At 44.7% G+C, this 14,127-nt stretch overlaps 1 protein-coding gene across 1 annotated transcript; it reads left to right on the forward strand.

Moving 5' to 3' along the window:
• The first annotated feature begins 7,235 nt into the window (after positions 1 to 7,235).
• Positions 7,236 to 13,321, forward strand: FITM2 (fat storage inducing transmembrane protein 2). Its single transcript, XM_081293588.1, has 2 exons — positions 7,236 to 7,516; positions 10,087 to 13,321. Exons 1-2 carry the CDS (start codon positions 7,344 to 7,346, stop codon positions 10,700 to 10,702), a joined length of 789 nt encoding a protein of 262 aa, XP_081149714.1. The 5' UTR covers positions 7,236 to 7,343; the 3' UTR covers positions 10,703 to 13,321.
• Positions 13,322 to 14,127: the final 806 nt, after the last annotated feature.

A 14,127-nucleotide genomic window follows, 5' to 3' on the forward strand; every position in this document is an offset into this window, starting at 1 on the left:
GCGTTTCTGACAGGGCTCACCACTCCCTCACACCAACCCAACCCTTAACTACCCACATTAGCACCCGCCCAACTCTGATTCCTGAGCCTCCCCAATAAAAGTCCCAGAACTCAAGCCTATTTTGCCTCTCTCTCCTACAGAGAGATGGCCTTTATTTGTCAGCTCTGACTGGTCTTGTGTGTGTCTCTGCCTGGTCTCGTCTTTCATTTCTCCCTTACCGGTCTCTTGACTCTCACTTTCCCTTCAGTAGTAGTGATGATATTTTAGGCTGGGGGAACAACTTAGTGGTAGAATGTATTTGCATGCTTGAGGCTCTAGGTTTGAGCCCCAGCACTAATAATAATAGTAATACTTCTTTAATTTACTCAAAAACATGTTTGTGTGTGTGCTTGGTCAGTGTCAGAACCCATCTGAGACACTTAGGATGCACCAATGTACAAAACAGACAGCATTCCCTGCCCTTAAGAGGGGAAAATGGAAAATGAACTAGTAAATTATTAAGTAAATTGAAGTATAATCTTTGATGGAGACCACTAATCCATAAAGAGCTTATAGTTTTTTTCCATTGAACCAAGTGACACAGATCAATTTACTTTAAAACAGACCAAAATCACCATCAAAATAAAGATCTCTTTTCCAATGGAGACACTCTCATTTTTTGGTATTCTATCTAAAAGAGTTTAATTCCCATATAAATTATGAGTATCATGATGTAATGTGGTTATGAAGAATGAAAATTACTTATGGGAAGGTAACATACACTTAATTTCCTTTGACTTTAGTCATATATATATTTTCTAAATGTCCAACCTTGCTAAAATGTAATCTGACCTCAGATGATTTCCATGCAATCCTTCCTGAGTTTGGTTGTTTTTCTGTGCCTAGCTTGTTTTACTTAGCATGATGTTCTCCAATTCCATCAAAGTTGTCACAAAGGCCAGAATCTCTTTTTAAAGATTGAATAATATTTCACTATGTAGATATGCCACATTTTCTCTGTCCCATCACAGACATTTGGAATGATTCCACAACTTGGCCATTGTGAATAATGATGTAATGAGCACAGGAGAGTAAACATCTTACACTGATTATACAACTTCTGGATTACTGAATCACATGGTAATGTTTTTTGTTTTGTTTTGTTTTGTTTTGGTACTGAGGATTGAACTCAGGGGCACTTGCCCACTGAGCTACATTCCCAGCCCTATTTTGTATTTTATTTAGAGACAGGGTCTCACTGAGTTGCTTTGAACTCACAATCTTCCTGCCTCAGCTTCCCGAGCCACAGTGCCCAGTGGTAATTTTATTTTTAATAAAATACAAACATAAACTTTTTCCATACTGGCTCTACTAATTTACATTTCTACTAATTTTGTACAAGGATTCCCTTTTATTTACACTAACACCCACGTCTTAACTTTTTTTTTTTTTAAAAGAGAGAGGAGAGAGAGAGAGAGAGAATTTTTTTAATATTTATTTTTTAGTTCTCGGCGGACACAACATCTTTGTTGGTATGTGGTGCTGAGGATTGAACCCGGGCCGCACGCATGCCAGGCGAGCGCGCTACCACTTGAGCCACATCCCCAGCCCACGTCTTATCTTTTTGATGACAGTCATCTGACATGTAATATTTCCTTGTGGTTATAATTTGCATTTCCCCCAATGAATGGTGGTGTTGAGAATCTTTACATATATCTGTGGACATGTGTGTGTCTGCATTTGAAAAAAATGTTTATTCAGTTCCATGGTACCTTTTCAAATGAGATGGTTTCCTTTCTGTAGCGTTGTTTGAGTTTCTTACATATTTAGGGTATTAACCCCTTCTCAGATATGTGACTTGCAAATATTCTCTCCCATTATGCAGGTTGCTTCTTCACTCTGCTGTTTACTTTGATGTGCAGAAACTTTTTAGTTTGATGTAATCCCATTTGTTTATTTTTGTCTTTGTTGCTTGCACTTTTAAGATCCGATCTTGAAAATAATTGCCCAGACCAATGGCTTACAGTTTTGCCCTTTATTTTCTTCTAAGAGCTTTATAGTTTCAGGTCTTATGTTTAAATTTTTAATCCATTTGAGATGATTTTTGTTTATAGTGTGAGGTAAGGGTTCAATTACATTCTACTGCATATGGATATCTAATTTTCCCGACATATGGAAAAAAATGTCCTTTTCCAGTATTTTCTTGGTAACTTTGTTGATGATTAATTGACTATACATATTGGGGTTCATTTTTGAGCTGTCTATTCTGTTCATTTGGTCAACGTGTCTATTTTTATATCAGTACTGTGCTGTTTTAGCTACTACCACTTTGTCAAGTAGGGTGATGACTCTAGCTTTGTTCATTTGGCTCATGATTACCTTGGCTATTTAAAGTTTTTTTTTTTTTTCATGGTTCCACATGGACTTTAGGATTTTTTTTTTCAAATTTCTATGAAAAAGACATTGGAATTTTGATAGGGATTACATTGCATTTGTAGATCACTTTGAGTAGTATGAGTATTTCAATGATATTAATTGTTCCAATCCATGAACATGGGACACCAATCCATTTATTTGTGCAGAGACAATATTACTTTTTTAAAAAAATTTATTTTGTAGCTGTAGATGGATAGAATGCCTTTATTTTATTTGTTTATTTTTATGTGGTACTGAGGATCCAACCCAGTGCCTCACACATGCAAGGCAAGTGCTCCACCACTGAGCCACAACCCCAGCCCCAGAGACAACACTTCCAACAAGTATTTGTAGAATCAACAAATGAAGGATGAAAATTGACAATTAGGTGATACCACTGAGGTCTCAGGAGGGGAGCAGCCCAATATTTGTGGTCTTCCGTCTCCCTCTGGTGGAGAAGGGAAAGAATATCATTCTCTGATGCCTTAATATTTCCTAATTTGCATTTTTCAAATTATACTATAAATGTATGAAATCAATTCAGTGAATCATGACCAGCATTTTAAAAAATTAAACTGAGTTTATGATTGGGTAGAAATGATCAGAGTGCTTTACACATGACAGGGGCATATTCTGATCTTGAACTGTCATGAAGCTCTATCTATAACTAAATATCTATTGGCATATATAATCACTTATATGCTGCATGTTTTTATGTGTGTACTAGATCACAAACAATGATCTGGTGGTAAATGTTACTTGTTCTCTAGGGGAACATGTATAAGTATATACATATATACTTATTATAAATTTTTCTCAATATAAAGAATGTGTAGCACATGATTTACAAGTTATGAATATATAATGCTCTGTTGCAAATAAAATTAATTGATTTCACAGAATGCTTTTATTGATTTTTGCTGGATTCTTCTACCTATAGCCAACATATGATTTCAGCTCAACCACGTTTTGACAAACGGAGTTGCAATCAATGTATACATTAAAGCCTTAATTTGTGGACTTGCCAATTTCATTAGTGTAAATACTAAGGTACCAATGTGATATCACAGAGGGGAAGAGTTATTCAGGAGTGTGCTGTGCAGATAAGACAAAGGTAAGCAACCTCAAGAACATGGGTGATAGGCAGGGTCACTGGTATACACCTATAATCCCATCTACTCAGGTGGTTGAGGCAGAAAGATCTCAAGTTCAAGGCAAACCTAAGCAACTTAGCAAGACCTTGTCTCAAAATTAAAAAGAAGAAGGAGAATTGAAAAACCAGCCTCTACCTCAGAGCAAAGCCTGTCCAAGGAAGGGACATGGCCTTTGTCCTTGGAAAGACCCACAGAGCACTCCTAGGCACATTCCTACCCTGCTAAGTTGTTTATCTACAAATAACAGGAGCATCTGCTGTGCCAGGTGTCCCTGACTCAGTCTGGATAGGTGGGGATCCATAGCATCCCCCTAGCAGCCACCAATCAGCATGAGACAGGGAAATACCTGGGATGCCAGATAACCCTCCCAGTAGTTTATGGTGGTTGATAACAAGTTGGGAAACCATGTAGTTCAGCACGTACACCCCTCTTGGCTTAAACCAATCAGTTCAAATGAATACCTCTTTTGTACTGACCAATCACCCCACCCAACTTGTTCCTGCCAGTGAATGTGCTAATCATGTTTTAGAGTTGAGTTGTTATTTGATTTTCCCGCGGTGTGTGATGATTTGCTAAAAGAGGCTATGATGTATGTGAAGTCCCTGCCCTCTCCAAAGAATGTATAAAACTGCTGCAAACCCTGGGCTCGGGGCTTCTCAGCGTCACCAGTTGCTGTGTGTGCGTGGGGAGGACTGAGCTAGCTCGAAATAAACACCTCTTTGCTGCTTACATCGATCTTGGGTCTCTGGTGGTCTTTTGGGGGTCCCGAATTCAAGCATAACAGAATGAGGAGGAGGGCAGGAGGAGGGCAGGAGGAGGGCAGGAGGAGGAGGGGTCAGGGGAAAGCTGGGATGTATGTAGCTCAATGGTTGAGCACCTCTGGTTTCAATCCCCAGGACTGCAAAAAAACAATCAAAACATAGATAATAATAACATAATAAAATAATTAGGCAGTGATGGGGTTTGGATATTTATTTTCAGTTCATTAGTTTATTTATTTTTTTTTTTAAAGAGAGAGTGAGAGAGGAGAGAGAGAGAGAATTTTTAATATTTATTTTTTAATTCTCGGCGGACACAACATCTTTGTTGGTATGTGGTGCTGAGGATCGAACCCGGGCCGCATGCATGCCAGGCGAGCACGCTACTGCTTGAGCCACATCCCCAGCCCAGTTCATTAGTTTATATAATAGAATTCTTTATATGCCTGTGTTTAACAATCATTTTTGCAAAAGTTCTGAAAATTTAACACCCAGCTCTCTCAGACCTGTATGAACTGGCTCTCTAAGGGATTGTCACTGGACTCAAAACATATATATGTATTTCCTAATGGGGGTTGAATTTTAAATATATATATATGAGAACTGCTCTAGAGACCTTCAACAATTCTTTAGGACCAAGTTCAAACCTGTCTTCAACAATCTCCAGGAAGGAAGCTGCATTGTTTCCAATGAAACAAACCCATTTCCTTTCTTTAGAAATGCAAATCCCAGCCAAAACTTTCAGGAGGTACCTTTTTGATGGTCCCTCTGGATGCTGTCTAGCATTTCTGTTCACCTAGCCCTCTTTCCCCATTGAGTCAGGGGATCAGCATCTGGATTTCCACTAGGGGAACCACCCAGTTATTAAGGTAGAGCTGCCACTCAAACAAACCCAGCCTCCATCCCTTTTCCCATTATGGTGTTTGCTACTGAAAGTCGTGGTGAGCACCGGCCAATCTTAAGGAGATAGAGATGGTTTCAACTTCTATTTACAAGCTGCCTTCACAAACAACAAAAAGTCAAATTAGTATAATTATCCCTGTATTTTCTTTTTTAAACCTAGCTATTTGAAGGCCTAGAAATATCTTGCCATATAAGAACCCCAATCAGATAAATGCAATTTACAGACATGAAGATCATCTTAGGATGGGTTTTAAGGAATTATTACTTTTAGTTTCATTAATTATTGATTCTCTGTATGAGATACTTCAAAAATCAGTCCATGATAGACATAAATCAGACATTATTTCCCAAAGTATGGTAGCTGTCCTTGGCACATGGACATGAGATAATTTTAGTCTGTTAGCAATGATAATATTTCTCTCTCTCTCTCTCTCTCTTTTTTTTTTTTTTTTTTTGATATTGGGTATTGAACCCAGGGGCACTCAATCACTGAGCCACAGCCCCAACAGTTTTTTGTATATTATTTAGAGACAGGGTCTCACTGAGTTGTTTAGGGCCTTGCTAAGTGACTGAGGCTGGGTTTGTACTCTCAATCCTCCTGCCTCAGCCTCCTGAGCCATTGGGATTACAGGGACGTGCCACCGTGCCTGGCTAACAATGATAACATTTCAATAGAAAGGTTTTCTTTGAATGGAAGAAATATAACTGGCACATTGAGTTCATGACTGCCTGGATAGTTTTCTTGGGAGGGTATTCAGTAGGCATGCACATTTTAAATGTGTGTTGTTTAAAAAAATATTAATTAAATAATAGAATCTATGGTATATAGACATAGTAAAAGTAGGCAGGAATAGGTTAAATGATGACCCCCACCACACAAAAGATATGTCCTAGTTCTAATGACTGGCGCCTAGGAATGTGACCTTACTTGGAAATAGTCTTTGCCGGTATAAGTAAATTAAGGATCTCAGTGGATTTAGGGTGGAGCCTCTTCACCGAGAGAGTTATGGGGGTTCTCCCCCACTGCCTCCAGGAAGAATCTGCCCTGGCAACACCTTGGACTTCTGGCTTCCAGAAATGTGAAAGAAAAAATTCCGTTGTTTTAAATCAACACATTTATGATGATTTATATGGTTGCCACAGACGACTAATACAGGGGCCAAGGAAGGACTCAAGTTTGGGAAACCTTTTCATAGTCACCCAGCTTGACAGGGGACTGAGTGACCAGGTCTCCCAAACCCTCATGTGGGGCTGGGGTTAGAGCTCAGTTGGTAGAGTGCTTGCCTCCCATGCACAAGGCCCTGGGTTCAATCCCCAGCACCACAAAAACAAAACAAACCCCACAAAACCTTCATGTGCTCTCCATTAACCCTTGCCATCCAGTATTTTCACTCAGTACGCACAGCTATTTTATTTTATTTTTTTAACCATACGATTATGCACAGCTATTTTAAATGAAAGTACATTTAATAACTTAAATTTCAACTTTAGTAATTATCTTATGGATTTACTTTCCAGTAAAGTGTCATCTCATGTCTCCACACCTGGACCGCCAAAAAGAACCCCTAAGGGGCTGGGGATGTGGCTCAAGCGGTAGCGCGCTCGCCTGGCATGCATGCGGCCCGGGTTCGATCCTCAGCACCACATACCAACAAAGATGTTGTGTCCGCCAAGAACTAAAAAATAAATATTAAAAATTTTCTCTCAGGGAAAGATAGATCCTCTCTTCTCCATGTGACAGATGAAAAAATTAAGCTCAGAGAGAGAGGAGGTGTCTCCAAGTCTCCAAGAGAGACTAAATGGTGCTGTGACCACTGCTCCAGTTCCTACTGGGCTCTATCTGTTCTATCCCAGCCTCCAGCAAATACTCTCACAGGCGCTTTTTCCCAGACCAGAGCAAGCGCAGCCTGTAGGAGGAGGCCGAGCACCTAGAAGAGCGGGGAGCTTGGCACCGCAGAGAAGCACGCTGCAGAGGTCGCCTGTGGCCACCAGAGGGAGCGCGCGGGCTCCTTACAGTGAAATCCACAGTCAGCGCGCATGCGCTCGAAAGGAGGCGGCCGCGCCGGCCCTGGCGAAGGGTAAGACGGTGGCCGAGAGGGCACCGAGAGGCGGACGGTGGCCGTCGAGGTCCGGCATGGAGCACCTGGAACGCTGCGCGTGGTTTCTCCGGGGAACGCTGGTGCGGGCTGCGGTGCGGCGCTACCTGCCGTGGGGGCTGGTGGCTTCCATGGTGGCGGGCTCCCTCCTCAAGGAGCTCTCCCCGCTGCCCGAGAGTTTCCTCAGCAACAAACGCAACGTCCTCAACGTGTGAGTGCACCTAGGGTCCTCCTGGCCACGCCATAGCCTGGCAGCAAGCGCTCGAGAAGCCGGGGTTAGCGGGCCGGGCGGACCAGTCGTGGGAAGAGAGAACCTTACCGTCGCGACAGCAACGCTGCGCGCGTGTCACGACTCAGGGACCCCGGAATAGCCAGTGTTACTAGCACTTCGTGTTGGCAGGTTCAGGTTGACAGCCCGGGTCTGACGGGCAGGCAGGGACGGACAGGGGTGAGGGTGCCCGTGGGGGGCGATGGACCAGCCCGTGTCGCTGTTGCCCCCACCTCCTCTTGGCGTCGGGAGCTGTCCACTGCCCTGTTTGGGAGATGCCAGCTCCCTCCTGCCTGCCTGTATGTCAGACCCCGCTCCTCCACCCTATGTCAGATCTCCCCTGTGACAAAGTCCTAGCACCATTGTTTTTAAAGACGCCCCCCTCCCCCCAACAACTTTGAGAGCGTGTCCCCAGCCTGCGACAGAATCCCCACTGCAAGAGACTGGCCCTGGGAAAGTAACCCTCTGGTCTATGACCTTTCTCCTGGATCTCCTTGGACCTTCTCAGCCATCCAGAGTGGATGGCCAGTGGCCCAGAAAAGCTATCCCAGCTGAGCTGTTGGGGACATCTCCTTAACTCCACCCACCCACTTCTGTACTTTTTTTTTTTTTTTTTTTTAGACAACCAGAATGTAAGTTTATTGCACAAAAACGTGGAGTAATGGAAGGGCTGGGGCTCAGTGGTAGAGCACTTTGCCTGGCCTGCGTGAGGCACTGGATTCGATTCTCAGCACTGCTTGTAAATAAATGAATAAAATAAAGGCCCATCGGCATCCAAAAAAAAAAAAAAAGGGAAAGGAAAGGTGAAATTTCTCCTTTAATGTGAGCCTAATTCTTCAGGATTGTCTCCAGCATCCCCTGAGACTCAGCCCAACTTTGTCCATTTCAAACCCTGGTTTCCTTCCCAGGCAGCTTCATATGCCTGACAGGTCTTGGCTCTGGCAAGTCCATCCTTATCCGTGCCAGTGAAGATTTTTACTGACAGGCCCTTGTGTGTCTGAGAAACCACTGGAACCTAGGAAAGGGGCATTCTGTCCTTGGCCCACCATTTGTCCTCACCCATTCTTGGTGGCTGGGCTAAGAATAGGTGGTGAGAGTGGTAGAAGCCTCCAGTCTCATTCCTGTGTTCCCACAGCTAGTCCTCAGGCCATTCACCTTTCATGGGCACAGGGGAACTAGACAAGGCAGCTGCTGCTTTATCTGACCTGGATGAACTGGGAGCCAAGCAGCCTGGCACATGAGTCCCTGTTGTTTGGGGGTAGCCATGGATTCCTAGTTTAGAATTAGTGTTCCAAACTAGGAGAGCTAGTATTGAATCATGGGATCTGGAAGCAATTTTGAAAACCATTTAAGCTCTGCTTAAAAGCCAAGGAAACAAGTAGTAACAAGTGAAATCAGCAGGATTTGAACCCGGGTCTTCTAGCTTGAAGGAAAGCTCTTTGTTCCAGGACTTCTTCTGCAGTTCAGGAAGAAACAGTGGTGTGGCAGGGGAGCATGGGCTTCTAGACTGGCAAAGAACGGTTTGAGTTGTGCTCTTTTGTTCATAAAATGAGACAAATGACATCTTCCTCCCAAGGTGATTGTGAGTCTTCTGTAGAAAGTGAACCTGGGGGCTGGGGTTGTAGCTTGGTGGTAGAACGCTTGCCTGGCTTGTGTGAGAACCTGGTTTGATCCCAGCACCATGGTGGGAGGGGGAGAAAGGAAAGAGAGTGAATGTGTATGAAAGCTCCATTTGGTAGATGCTCAATTACTATTGCTTCCATGAGCAAATAATATAATGCTAAAATCATAGACCCAGAATTTTTTTTTTCTTTTCTCAGCTGTACTGGGATTCAAACACACAGCCTTGAACATTCTAGACCAGCATTCTACCACCGAGCTATATCCCCAGCCCTGTTCTTCTTTTTTTTTTTTTTAAGGCAGTGTCTCACCGTGTTACCCAGGTTGGCCTTGAACTAAAATCCTTCTTCCTCAGACATTTTGAGTAGCTGGAATTATTGGCTTGTGCCCCTACAAGCAGCTCAGGCCCCACTCTACCAGTTACAACCTCCATTATGTGGTACTGGGGTTTGGATTTAGGGGCACTCTACCACTAAGCTACATCCAGCACTCCTCCTTTTTTTCTTTGAGACAGAGCCTCGCTGAGTTGCCAAGGCTGGCTTCAAACTTGCATTCCTCCTATGTCAGCCTCCCAAGTCGCTGGGATTACAGGTGTGCGCCACCTGATTTACATGCCTGATTTACAACCTCCAGTTTGGAATGACGCTCCCTGTGCCTCAGTTTCTTTAAGTACAAAATGGAGCCCCTAATAACACAGAGTTAAGACTTAAATAGTTAAAAGTCCTTAGTAAGGGGGGCATATAGGAAGCACTGGTAACGTGAGAGCTGTTAGGGTCTGTAGCGTCGATCATCTTTTCTCACTCATCCTCCCTTGGGAGTGCGGGTGTCTGAGTCATGACTTTGTTTCCTCCCCACCATGGCCCTTCTTCATCTCCGCTTTCCTCCTCTGTCAGGTATTTTGTCAAACTGGCCTGGGCTTGGACATTCTGTCTCCTCCTGCCTTTCATTGCTCTCACCAACTACCACCTGACAGGCAAGGCCGGCGTGGTCCTGCGGCGACTGAGCACTCTGCTCGTGGGCACAGCCATCTGGTACGTCTGCACAGCCCTGTTCTCCAACATCGAGCACTACACAGGCAGCTGCTACCAGTCGCCGGCCCTGGAGGGGGTCCGAGAGGAGCATCGAAGCAAGCAGCAGTGCCACAAGGAAGGAGGCTTCTGGCACGGCTTTGACATCTCAGGCCACTCCTTCCTGCTGACCTTCTGTGCCCTCATGATTGTGGAGGAGATGGCTGTGCTGCACGAGGTGAAGACGGACCGAAGCCACTGCCTCCACATGGCCATCACCACCCTGGTGGTCGCCCTGGGCTTCTTGACCTTCATTTGGGTGTGGATGTTTCTGTGCACGGCCGTCTATTTCCATGACTTGTCCCAGAAGGTGTTTGGTACCTTGTTTGGTTTGCTGGGCTGGTATGGGACGTATGGGTTTTGGTATCTGAAATCCTTCTCCCCTGGACTTCCTCCCCAGAGCTCTAGCTTGAATTTGAAGCAAGACAGTTACAAGAAATAAGAGAGAAACAAAAGGGGACAGCAGGACGACAGATAATGTATTTCCCACTTATTTTGGTTAGTTATGGCCTGAATTCTGGATCCTCCTTCAGACAGGATGTTTGCAGGCAGTTGGGGGTGGAGAGGTGGATGAATCTGGGGAGTGAGTTTAGTCCTCAGACTCTTCTTGGTGTCATTGCCTGTATCACAAACATCACTGTTCCCACTAGGCACTTTTCACCCGTGGAAAGACTTGACTTTAACCTGAAACACCCCCTTTGTCCCTGAGGGGCTAGGTAGGCCCAGTGAAAAGATAGAATCAGTGCGGCCTCCCTGGCATGGCCCAAGGGGAGGCAGAGCTCCGGTCCTGTGCTGCCATTTTCCAGAGTTGAATTGTCCTTTGACTTGAGCGGCTGTTAGAGCCGTTGTTGCAACAGTGTTCCTCCCTGTAGATTTGGCAGAAGCATCTCTTCCCATCAGGTTCTTCATAAAACACCCCAGTACCCGAAAGACACTCGGTGGCAGCTGTTTGTTTCCTCCTTGGAATATTGAGTATTGCAGCTGGCTGTGCTCAGCCCCCAAAATCAGTCCCTTAAAACACAGTGTCTGTGCCACTGAGTATCGGGTGATTTTTATGTCACAAACAATGATATTTTTCTGTTCATTGTCTATTGTTATGTTGGTTTTTGGAGCAATACGGTCATCTTTTTTTCTCTTTTGAGTGAATGCTTTATAGTTTTTAATAACAACTATGACATTTGTTCTTTGTCAACAAAACTCCTGAAAACAACTCACAGTTCAGTACTGTGCTTTTGGTATATGTAGATTGTTTTGAGGAGTCTTTTTAGGACACTAATTTACTTTTTATAAACCAAATTCTTGGCTTTAGAGGAATTACACCTCGTGAGGTTGTTTCCTCTGTTAAGAATAAAACCGGAAAGCTGGCATTTTAATAATCTGATGGATTTTAAGCTGAGTCAGAATAGTTTAGTAAAATGTGTATTTGTACTGAAACCTTCCTGACCAGGTATCAGGTGTAGACTGAAGATTGCTTCAGGGTCATGCATAAGAGCATTGGTCCCTGTACTGTGCCCAGGGCACTTTTACCTTTGGATAAGATGGGGATAATTCGAAAGTGAAATAAAACTCTCCCTCCGCTGGCCAGCAGCCAGGCCGTTGGCAAAGACATCTTTACCCTTGGTGGCCTGACGTTGGCCCCACCTCCTCTTCCTTGCACCATCAATGAAACACAAAACCTGGGCCCGTTCCAGGACCTTTCCTCTCCTCTTTTCTAGCCTTGTCATTCTGTGGCCTTCACTGTGAGAGTGCTGGGAAGGGTCAGAAAACCTTTCACTCCATCTCACAGGGCACAGGTCCACAAGATGTCTTCTCTTCCAGACTGTCTCCTCTGGCCTTTCAAACCAAGCCCTACCTTCTGGTTGATGGCCTGAGGCATGGAGCCAGATAATAGCATTAGCATAAGCTCTCCCGCCTGGCTTACTTAGCTCAGGCTTTGGTGGTAAGGAGCTTGGTCGATCTTCAGGGTAAATCTTTTTATATAAAGATATTTAAAATATGTCTTTCTATCCCATTTTGCTGTGGGTCAGCTTTATTGATCAAAACGTGAGACATACCATGTTGTCCCCAAAGGGGAAGAAATGCACAGTGAGGCATCACTACAGTGCTTTGGCTAGATGGGCTCACCGTGGGAATGACCTATTCCACCCTTGGGGTTTCCATCCATAAACCGGGGGTGGAGTGGGCCTGAGGTCGGTTGCAGGTGCATGTTGAGGGATTGAGTCTTTCCTAAGCTTCATGTTCAGCACCAAAGGGAAGTTCATTTTTCTCACGAGGTCTGGTGCAGGCTTAACACTAAATTAACTACACGGGGGACTGTCAGTTACCCGGCCTGCTGTGTGCATCCGGCTTCCACCAATTATTCATTCTTAGTGCTTTTTCTTTTTTTCTGTGGTGCCAGGGATGGAACCAGAGCCTCACATGTGCTAGGCAAGTGCTCTGCCTCTGAGCTACACCCTGGCCCCTCAGCACCCTTGCCTTTTCCTCGGGAGCATGTGCACTCTCACCATGTGACACACCATGGCATGATAAGAGTTTGGGCCCAGGCAAAGGTCAGGTGTGGGCTCATATCTTAGCACCACCCCCAGAAGCTGTGACTGTGTGCAAGCCTCGTCTTCCCCACTGGGAAAGTGGAGATGATGCTGTTGGGATTATGGGAAATGAGGCCTATAAAGTGCTGAGCATCTGTTCTTAGCAGTTGATAATCTCCATCCTCCATTTTCTTGACAGCCTTTGGAATGTTCTGGTTCCTTTATGGAAGGCAGAGGAACTGACATTTTTGGGGGGCAACTTGGAGTCTGGGTCTCAGGTTGAATATCTTATATCTTTTGAGAAGTGTCTGTTGTCCTCAGGTGCTGGACAAGAGGCTCTGGAGGTATCTCTGATGGCAGAGTTCTGCTGTGCTTATCTGGCCTCTCTGGAGGTTCCTTCCCTGGCCCTCATTTCCTGTGCGTCTGTCATGTCTGGGTACCAGATTGTGTTTAGAGAATGGCTCTTGCCACTGTTATGTACACATGGATCTGTGTGTAAACAAGCAAATTAAAGTAAACCGGAGATAATGAAATCCGCATTCCAGTGTTTTGTGTGTTACTTTCTCATATCCCTACAGAAGCCTGCAGCCCAGCAAACCTGAGAGCACTATATGAAAGATAGTCTGCCTGTCTCTTTTCCTTCTTTCCTTCCCCCCACCCCACTCTTTAATTCCTTACTTCTTTCTTGGATTGAACCCAGTGATGCCCTAATTATGAGCTATATATGCAGCCCCTTTTGATTTTTATTTTAAGACAGGGTCTCACTAAGTTGCTGAGGGTGGCCTCAAACTTGGGATCCTCCTGCCTCAGCCTCCCAAGTCACTTTGATTACACCTCCTTGAACATCAGTGATTCTTTCTTGGGTCTCTCTCCCCCTCATCCTCTGTCTGCCCATCTCCCTCTCCCCCACTGTGTGTGTGTGTGTGTGTGTGTGTGTGTAGTTTTTCATGGAAATAGTTACTCTCATCTCATTTTTTTTCACCTACATCTTGTTGTGTGTGTGTATGTTTCTTAGCCTGCCTTACTCCTTTCTGTGTCTTACTATCCTGAGTTCTGTGTCAGCTGCACTTGGGCGGCGTCCCCTTGGCAAAGGAGAGCTAGGCCTCCTAGGAGGAAGGCTGAAGAGCAGTTACAAAGTTCACGTGGGTGGGGTCGTCTTCGCAAGTGCTCTGTGGCCCTGGAGGGAGGCCTCCACATAGGTGAGAGTTTCCTGGGCCTTTTAGGGCCCGCTCACCTCACTTAGCAGCCTGACCTGCTTGGCACTTCCAGGTAGTGTGTGATGAAAGTTCAGTGCCTCCAGGATCAGCATCTCCTCACCCTGGAGGACTTCCTGTTCACG

The sequence above is a fragment of the Spermophilus citellus genome (assembly GCF_964194105.1).
Source record: "Spermophilus citellus genome assembly, chromosome: 4".
Classification (NCBI taxonomy): domain Eukaryota; kingdom Metazoa; phylum Chordata; class Mammalia; order Rodentia; family Sciuridae; genus Spermophilus; species Spermophilus citellus.

Coding starts and splice junctions, on each gene's coding strand:
- FITM2 (XM_081293588.1), top strand. CDS start 7,344: ATGGAGCACCTGGAACGCTGCGCGTGGTTTCTCCGGGGAACGCTGGTG. Junction 7,517..10,086: donor AAACGCAACGTCCTCAACGT/GTGAGTGCACCT, acceptor CTCCTCTGTCAG/GTATTTTGTCAAACTGGCCT.